This window comes from Populus euphratica, unplaced genomic scaffold, assembly GCF_000495115.2.
Source record: "Populus euphratica unplaced genomic scaffold, PopEup_1.0 scaffold35.1, whole genome shotgun sequence".
Lineage (NCBI taxonomy): Eukaryota > Viridiplantae > Streptophyta > Magnoliopsida > Malpighiales > Salicaceae > Populus > Populus euphratica.
The window spans coordinates 1,369,530-1,379,119 of record NW_011499860.1 but is presented as its reverse complement, the minus strand read 5'-3'; the positions used below and the strand labels follow the sequence as shown (position 1 = coordinate 1,379,119).

Below are 9,590 nucleotides of genomic sequence, written 5' to 3'. Positions count from 1 at the left end.
ACGAAATGGTCGAAAAGAGAGTAGAGACGGGCTGTGTCGGGGAGAAGATCAGTGGTTACTCTAGCCTTGGCTGGGTTTTTTGGAGTTGCAGATGGGCTGGAAGGAGAAGATGGGAACGAGGGCTGTCTTGAAAGTTGAAAAATAAGAGGAACTGGGGGGCGGTAGCCTCTTGGTTGGGAGAGAAGACCATGAGTTTGTGTGGGATTCTCTCATTTTTGCCAGGGAAGATGGATAGCCAAACTGCCGAAAGGGGGTGGGGTTTGTCTTGTTTTTTGGCCAAGGAAACGGAAGTTTTGTCTGATCTCGGGAGTTGGGGAAGAAGTGGTTGTCTACAGGAGTTGGTTTCGGGAGCCACAAAATCAATCCCAGAAGATAGGGGCGGCGGGGCCCTTGTAGATGAGTTTAGGTTAGGTTTTTTTTAGGGTTTTTTTTTTTTATTGTAGCTTAGTATTTATAGAAAAAGTGTTGCTTGGCTAAAATCATAATGATCCCTCAATTTTTTCCTTTTTTTTAGTTAATTTTAATTTTTTTTTATATTTTTAAAAACGAGCAATATCAACGTTAACTCAACAAGAAAAATCAGTTATCATAAAATATACATATTAAAAGTTGAACGTGTTTCAAATATTTTTGAAATTTTTATTTTTTTTAGATGATGTTGAAAATGCTAAAACCGATGAATATATATCAAAAATACATTTTTTTGGGTTTTTATTGTTTTCTTTGTTATTTTTTATTTTTTCTAAAAATAACGTGTTCCAAATACTTTTGAAATTTTTATTTTTTTTAGATGATGTTGAAAATGCTAAAACTGATGAATATATATCAAAAATGTATTTTTTTGGGTTTTTATTATTTTCTTTGTTATTTTTTATTTTTTCTAAAAATTTATTAAAAATATAATTAAAAAATTAGATAGCAACAACGGATGGTACAAGAAATTTTTTTATAAAAAAATCCTATCTATGTGGGCTAGCTTAAACGACTAGCCACTTTATCCGTTTAGCCCTAGACAATTAGGAGACAGTACATTTTGTTTCTCTTCTCTAGGATTGTATAAATTGCACTTTTTTATCCTAAATAATGAACATTCTTCACTAGTTGATAGATTTAGCAATGAATCCAACGTGTAACGACCTCAATTTCTGAAACAAAAGACACATAAATACAGAATTACAGGGAATTATATATATATATATATATATATATATTCCTTTTAGCGTGTATGATAAACTTTTGAAATTTCTAAGTATTGTACTAAAATTTCTATTAAAATTCTGACAAAGTTTCATTATACTTGCACATACAAACATGATTCCTTGATCCAGTCATTTTGGATTATGATCCACATTAACCATATTCTATTAATTTCAACTTATCCAATAAGAGATAAATAATTATATAATGCATTAATTATAAAGTATGAGAGTTTATATAAAATCCAATAAATATGAATAGAAAGCGGATAAATATTAAGAGACATAAATTAATATATCTACAACAAAAATTAAGCATTGATGTACTAATGTTTACATGCTTAAAAAAAAAACATTACAATCCAAAATTAACTTATTATACCTATTCTATATAAACAAAAGTGATAAGACAAATCTACTACTGATACTGATATGTATGTGATGGTCCAAAAAAAAATACAATAATCAAACATAAGTAAATGCAATATTATAACTATCACCTTTACATCAATTAACATATAACTAAGTTCTATTCTTTATTTTATGGTGATAAGTAAAATCTTCTTATCCTATTTGATGATATCACTAGTCATTACCTTTAGTATGGCTAATCAAGGGCATGCCAATATTAATCTACCTAGTATCATTAGCTTTTATTCCATTGGATAACTAATTAGATTTTCTAATACATAATTTGATGTCAACTCAACATAATTAGATTCAAAACATATTTCCATAATAATTTCATGCGTGTTTCGTCAATTTATCTTCCCTATTTAATAGTTAATTTGGTCGAACCTAACTTATATGAAACAAAGGGTTTCCTTCAATTCCTACACATGTTACTTATCATAAGCATTCATCATACAACTATTTAGACATTATTTAACTTAAATATCATAATATTTTTCTATGTTACTTTTCTACGTCCAATGGTTATTTCCTGGCATTATCAATGGCTACCATCTCCACCAGTGATGAGCATTGCACATAACCCAACTGATGACTCAGTTTTCTTGAAAACATTACCGCCAACATCTTTATCAATGGCAAGCATGACATAACAATTAATGGCTCAACTTTTTTTAAAAATATTTTCTTCTTTAAGAGGTAAGTTCAAGAACTGGGTGTATTAACATGTAAGAAAGGTAGTTCTGTTCATACGCATACACAAATTAAAAAAGTCTTTTACTCTGTTACACTCATTTTCTTCGCACATAATTCACCCCTTCTATATTTACTAACTTAAGGAGAAGAGGACTCTTGTTTTGATAAAGAACTAGTTTTCTTAGACTGAACACTAACTTAAACATAACTAATTTTTTTCTAACTTGACTTGTCACTGTTGTTACTAAGTTGGATAACAATTCACTAGTAGCTATGAGGATATCACCATTTGTGAATATTCTAATCTGTTATAGTGATGATAAATGGTAGCTTGTCTTTCAAAATAGAAAAGGTTTGCCAACACATATGAAAAGGTTTGCAAATAGCGACTCACTGTAGGGCGAGATTAACAATTCATTGTGGAATTTCTGGAGTTATCCACAAATTAAGTACATATCAATACATCGATGGGTAATTCATAGACATCACCGTGATATCTAGATAATTAACGAGGGCAACAAATACAGGAGCACAGTAGAAATTAGGCAAATCCAACTGACGGACCCGACGCAGGCAGATAATCAGAAGAAAAGGTTTACACTGTTTCCCTTGATTCAGTTGTTGTGGCATCCTTTTGGATATTCTTCTCCAATATTTGAATGTGGAAACCATTTGGAAACATAACAGCTGGAATTCTGATGATATCTCCTCCCTTGATCACTCTCCACCTAAAATTAGTAGATAATTTGACCATGTCAATTAGCTGATATAGAAAAAAAATAATATTTAAAATGAATAGGAAATAAAAAACAAGAAATAAATTTAAATATATAAAGAACATAATCAACCAATCAACTAGAAACATTTTTTTGTTTATTTACTATGTACCTGTATTTTGTAACCAAATGGTGAAGGAAAATGGCCATTTGCATTTTAGAAAATTCGGCGCCAGCACAGAGTCTTGAACCGCCTCCGAAACCCATAAATTTTTGCGATCCTGCATGTAGTTCTTGCCCCTATCGTTTCATGGACAAATACATTCAAATTCAGAAAGGGCTCACTTTACACCCCTTTTCTTATTTTAATTTATTTTTTATGGGATTTAGTAATTAGTGGATTAATAGAGTCATATTATCACAAGAAATTGAATAGGTAATTTCTGTAAAGTTTAGAACTATTCTGAACAATTTCTGATTTATAAAACTTTCGTGGAAAAACTTACCTGCCATCGCCATGGATTGAAGGTGAAAGGATCATCGTATTGCTTCGGATTCATATGAACAGCCGGTGGACAGACCATAACAATCCAACCTGCTGGAATAGTATATCCTGAATATAATGAGAGATAAAAATTATTAGTTAATTTCCAAGGCTAGGAATAAAGATAAGTGAAATCTAAAACATGAATTTAGTTCTTGGAAGTAGAAACATACCTTTTATGTCAACATCTTTGAGCACCTTCCTAAAAATTCCTGGGACAATATTTGCTAGCCTTACTGTTTCATGGATAACCTTCAACAAAAACATGCAATTAATTGAAGCCACTAGCTAGAACATCAAGCAAGATGAGATGTTCTCTTTGTTATCTGCTAAGATTGTTGGTCTTACCGCATGTGTGAAATTCATTGATTTGTATTCTTGCCAAGTGATTCCAGATTCAATATTTTTTCTGTTCCTCAGAATCGCTTCATGTTCTTTCTGATAGCAAAAACATGTGTCTGAAGTATAAGTTAACAGAAAAATAATGAACACAATTAACAGAGAAAAATAATGAACACAATTAACAGAGAAAAATAATGAACACAATTAACAGAGAAAAATAATGAACACAATTAACAGAGAAAAATAATGAACACAATTAACAGAGAAAAATAATGAACACAATTAACAGGGCGTGAAAATGCTTAATTACTTACAATCAATTCTTCCAGCACTTTAGGATGTTCACAAACATTTTTAACAGCTAATGTCAGAGTAATTGAAGTAGTTTCAAAGGCAGCAAAAACAAGTACAAATAGCAAATCCAAAGCCATTGCCTCAGTCATCAAACTCCCATTTTTCTTAATTTCCTCTATCACAAGATCAAGGAAGTCTTTCTCCTGCCTCTTCCTTGGGGTTGCGCACCTTTCCTCCAAAATACTTTTTATTATCTCTACCGCTTTCTTGCGTCCCTAAAATGATTTTTTTCTAAAATGATTAAGCAATATTGTCTACGGAATCATCATCATTATTGTTAGACTAAATATAGATGTTTGAGATGGTGCAGACTAGACCTGTAAACATTTCCAATAAGCAGTTCCAGGAATGTTCAAGGGAAATGAAATTAAGCCACGTTGGAAATCGGCATACGCTTTTCTCAGGTTCTTTGATGACTTTGATTCGCTGTAACTAAGCAGAATTTTGGCACCAAAGCTAAACGCCATCTGTGAAGACAAACCGTATAACTGTTAAGATCAAGAAGCTATAGTGTTCAATAAATTAGTATTTGTACTGTTCTACAGCGAGCTGCTGTTGCACAATTGAATTTTTCATAAATAGCTCAGCCCTTTGTCAGAAATGTGGATAAAATCAGAAAATTAGATTTTATTAATGATCTCTGGGTTAACCAATGAAAACCTCAATGATCCAGGCCCTAAGCTAAATGGAGTTATTATTTTGAATTTAAATGTCTTTGTCCAGGTACAGTAGTGTAAACTAACAGCATCATTAATTATAGATAAGAAATTAATATACCGGTAAGCCAATGATATGAGCTCTAAACCGAGTCGAACCCCAAGCCTAGTATGGCAACTATAATATTATCAATTAGAGTGAAATTCTAACAAAGAAAAGTCATGTAAATAATAGAAGAAAAAGAAACAATTATTTTCTCAATGTATATTGAATTTAAATTCTTAAATGCTTTCGATTTTTGAAGAAATATAATACATAATTTAAAAACTATAAATATTTTGAAAAAATTGAAAGACTTTGACGTAAGGTGATCTAGTTTAAGAGATTTTTCTTGATTTGTTCTACTTTAACACCTTACTAAAAAAAATTATCCTATATACATTTATGAGTTTTCAAACATATCCATCCTAGGAACTTACAAAAGCCCTCCCCCCCTCTACCAAACATATCCGATCCTAGGATAGAACAGAGACTGCAGGCCCTAAATATATCTTTGAGGATGACTAAAAGATTACAAATCTGAAACATGTTTACGTACCTTAGTAACAGCTTCTCTTAACTCAATACTTGCCTGTCCGCACCAACTCTGTAGATGTTCGCATACCATTTTTTCAACTTTAGGAATAAGTTTTTGTTTCATACTTTCATTACCAACAAGGTTCATAACTAAGTTTCTTAGATACTTGTGCAGAAAACCTCCAGCAGAAACTATACTTTCTCTCCCTGCAATCTCGCTGAAGCTCTTTGGGTAACAACACTGAAATAACTTCCCTTCTTGTTGAAAAATGAAACTATTGAATCCCGCATCGGTGGAAATGATCAGTCGATGACCAACCAAGTGGGTTTTAAATATAGAACCATACCTGAAAGACAATTACATTACATTATTTGATTTGTTTCTAATTACTTTAATCTCAACATGCATGCACGGCTAAAAAACCAAGAAAAGGGTGAAAGAGGGGGCTGGCACGACCGTGCTCCCCAAAGTTGAAGGAAGTTTTTAATATTTTTAGGGCTAATACAAAAAACACGATCAGTTTTTTACATAATAACTACTGCTGCTAGAGATCAGTCAGTATCATCAGATCCCTTTTTTTTATTTGATATCAGAGTTTCGTATTCTTAAGCCTCTTGTCAGGAGAATTTAGATTTTAGTCATCCTATAAAATACTTTGTATCAGCAAAAAACTACTATTTTCTCTAATTTTTTTATTTTAATTATATATGTTGTCATTTAACTAAAAACTTACAGAAAATATATACCCTGTCAAGGAGTTTTTTTTTTTTTTTTGTTGGTTAGGTTGCTAGCTAGTTCCTAGTACAAGTAATTTCATAAAACATCATGATGTTATATGGTGACAAACAACGGGGAAAAAGAAAAAAAAAAAAAGAGGAGAGAAGTTGTATGGCATATTTACCTCTCCATTTTCTTCGTGATAAAAGGAGAAATGTTATTTGCCTTATAGGGAGCGAAGAATTGAATGGTCTCTCCAAGAAGAGGGAAGCCCATGGAGCCTGGTGGGAGCTTTCCTTTGCATTTTGGTTTCCTCCACTTGTAAATCCATTGTGTGACGCATAAGATCACTACGCTTACAACTACGCTCAATAAAGCAAACATCAAGCTGCTTGATTTCATTTCAAGAGGGAGGGAGGGAGGCAGTTTTGAGGGGTGGTGGCTGAGTTTTTTTTAGAAAAAAACCCAGTCAATCAAGAGAATTACAAAGGTTTGACAAAGAATAAAGCATCACCCGAATTGACTCAGTTTCAATTTCTCTACTGCTTGTGCTCCTTTAAAGGCAACATCAAAATCCTTTCTTTTTTTTATTAAATAAATAAAAGAAAACGAAATATCCCTTTCCAAAGAATACAAGCAGGCCCTGCTGGCATTGCGTCCAACCACGTTTTTAACATTTCTTTTTAATTTTAATTTTAATTTTTTTTAACTTTTTATATTGTGTTGATATAAAGATAAATTTTATAATGAAATGATATTTTTAATTTATTTTCAGAGTCAACTTATTGTGATGCCATTTAAGATTTCTAATGAAAGGAAACGTTCTTGCTGCTGCGACACTAGTGTAAAACGCAAAAGGAGGGTTGATAATGAGTTGAGCTACATTTATTTGGAGTTATTCACTTTTTTTTTTCTGGAGGTGCAGTAAAGATGTGTTTTAATTTTTTTTATTTGAAAAACTATTAAAAAAATATATTTTTTATTTTTTTAAAATTTATTTTAGATATTATCATATCAAAACAATTTAAAAAAACTACAAATATTAATTTAAATTAGAATTTTTTAAAAAAATATTGAAATGACAATTCAACTGCAATGCTAAACATGCCAAAGCAAACCTAATTTTTTAAGCCAAATAACAAACTATCTTTTTATTTTAAGTTAAATAAAAGAATATATCATTAACAACACATTAATAACACTAGATAATAAAAAAAAATATATCATTAATAACACTGGATAATAAAAAAATATATCATTAATAATAAAGGGTAAAATTATATTAAAAACATATTAAATAAAAAAAACAAAAACAAAAGGGTTAGAGGGTAAAATGGGGGAAGGGAAGGGAAAAAAAAACAAGTCAAGCATGCATTGGGCCATAAATATGAGGTCAAGCTCATGTGTTAAGCTTTTTTTTAATTTAAAATGATAAACAAGCATTGCGGGAAAAAACTTTTCAATTATTGAACTACTATTTCATGTGATATTGATGGTGAAAAACACTTTAATAAAAATCTTCTCATATAATAGAATACTTTAACACCCATTTAAATCAATTTGATAATCTAAATAGATGTTAATTAAAAAATTTTCTTTTTACTATTTGAGTTTTTTGAAAAAAAATAAAATAAAATTTTTTATTAAAATTAAATTTAAAAAAACTTAAAGGACTCAAAAGGTGTCGTTTGAGAAATCAAAGAATCAAATTCAAGTTTCACGTCATTTTTCAATGCACCACCTATTTTCTATATATTTTCCAACTTAGTTTTCCTTTTTTTAATTTTTCCATAAATAAAAAGCAATTTTCCTTTAATTTTGCAATTTAAGAACTCAATCAATGAAAAAAAACCTTTAAAAAACAAAATGAAAAATTTAGTACAAAGTTTTCACCGGTTCATTTGTTAAATCACTATATCATTAACCCATGCTATGTTTTGGGTCAGCTTAAATTTTTATTAAATGTTAAAAAAATATTCAGATGTTGTTAATGTGTTTTCCTAGCAGAAAAATTTTTTAATCGTGTGAGGGTTGACCTCATGTAACTCGATTGACTTTGTGAGTCCAAAAACAACTCATATAACCCATAAAAACATAGTTTGACTAAAAAGATTTCAAGATGATATTTTTTTTTAATATTAAGATAATAACATCTTGGATTGACTTGGGTAAAACTGGATTAACATGTCAAATTTGTGACCTGATTTATGAGACTAAGATAACCCTATAGAAAAAAATTAAAATAAATTATGAAACCTAATTCTCAATCAACTAAATGTTAAAAGATGAAATTAAAAAAAAATCAAATTAAAAAGGAATGACCCGAGCTAACTTGTCAAACTCGCGACCTAAATTTTAAAACTAAGATAACGTCATAAAAAGAAAATCTAAATAAATTATGAATTTCAATCCCAATCAGTTCAATATTAAAAGATGAGATTAAAAATTCAATTAAAAAAACATATAAAATAACTTGAGTCAATTCACCAAATTCATTACCCGGGTCATCAGACTAAGAAAACATAAAAAATAACCTAATTTAACTTAGGTTAACCTGTTGAATTGGCAACTTTGATCATAAGATTAAGATAAACTTATAAAAAATAAATCAAAATAAATTATGAAACTCAATTGTGAATTGTTCATATTGAATTTAATGTTGATTGATGATATTTGTAATAAATTTAATTAAACAATAACATAATATCAAATGATGGAAAATTATCTTGCAGCGAGGTGGCAGGTAGGGGTAATTATGTTTTGTTTGGTTCAAACCGACCTATTTCGGTTCGATTTGGTTTTTTAGGAAAAACTATTTCAAACCAATTTGACTTAGTTTTTCGGTTTGACTCGGTTTTTTCAGGTTTGACTAGGTTTTTTTCCGGTTTGGGTTTGGTTTGTTTTTTTAGTTTCAGACTTATAAAATCGAAAATAAACCAAATAAAACTAATTAATTTTTTAAAATTTTAATTGATTCGATAATTTTCTTTATGATTTAATTTTTTTAGTTATTTTTTTTATTTTTTTAGTTTAATTAATTTTTTTGTTTTTTTCCATGCCGTTTTGGTTTGGCCAACGTCAGAAAATGGGACCCCAGATTTTTTTTCATGACGCGAGACATGTATTGAATTCAATCAAGCAGGAAAAATATTTTTGGTCCGTTTTGTCAATTTTATAGTACAATAATTAAATCACTATTTTATTTGAAGTTTTTTTTTCAACTGTGATCGAGGACATGGCTGATAAAGTATTAGGTTTAGGTTTGACTTCTTAGGGGCGGAGTAAGAAAAAAAAATTGAGGAAGGGTAAAATTAAAAAAAATATTTTAAAAAAATTTATTTTATTAAAATATATATTAAATGAAAACCAAGGAAGAGGCT

At 29.9% G+C, this 9,590-nt stretch overlaps 1 protein-coding gene across 3 annotated transcripts; it reads right to left on the bottom strand.

The window, feature by feature from the left end:
* Positions 1-2,396: 2,396 nt before the first annotated feature.
* LOC105124549 (cytochrome P450 87A3-like) lies at positions 2,397-6,760 on the bottom strand. Of its 3 annotated transcripts, XM_011024609.1 has the most exons (10): positions 6,395-6,760; positions 5,515-5,839; positions 4,577-4,726; positions 4,220-4,474; positions 3,912-4,001; positions 3,737-3,815; positions 3,526-3,632; positions 3,192-3,319; positions 2,908-3,031; positions 2,397-2,596 (listed from the first exon to the last, which is right to left on the bottom strand). In XM_011024609.1, exons 1-10 carry the CDS (start codon positions 6,610-6,612, stop codon positions 2,399-2,401), a joined length of 1,674 nt encoding a protein of 557 aa, XP_011022911.1. In that variant the 5' UTR covers positions 6,613-6,760; the 3' UTR covers positions 2,397-2,398. The 3 variants fall into 3 exon arrangements, with proteins under 3 accessions (XP_011022911.1, XP_011022912.1, XP_011022913.1); XM_011024610.1 differs by lacking the exon at positions 2,397-2,596 and having other exon boundaries at positions 2,720-3,031; XM_011024611.1 differs by lacking the exons at positions 2,397-2,596; positions 3,192-3,319 and having other exon boundaries at positions 2,720-3,031.
* Positions 6,761-9,590: the final 2,830 nt, after the last annotated feature.

Coding starts and splice junctions, on each gene's coding strand:
- LOC105124549 (XM_011024609.1), bottom strand. CDS start 6,612: ATGAAATCAAGCAGCTTGATGTTTGCTTTATTGAGCGTAGTTGTAAGC. Junction 5,840..6,394: donor ATCACGAAGAAAATGGAGAG/GTAAATATGCCA, acceptor ATTGTCTTTCAG/GTATGGTTCTATATTTAAAA. Junction 4,727..5,514: donor TAAGAGAAGCTGTTACTAAG/GTACGTAAACAT, acceptor TTGTCTTCACAG/ATGGCGTTTAGCTTTGGTGC.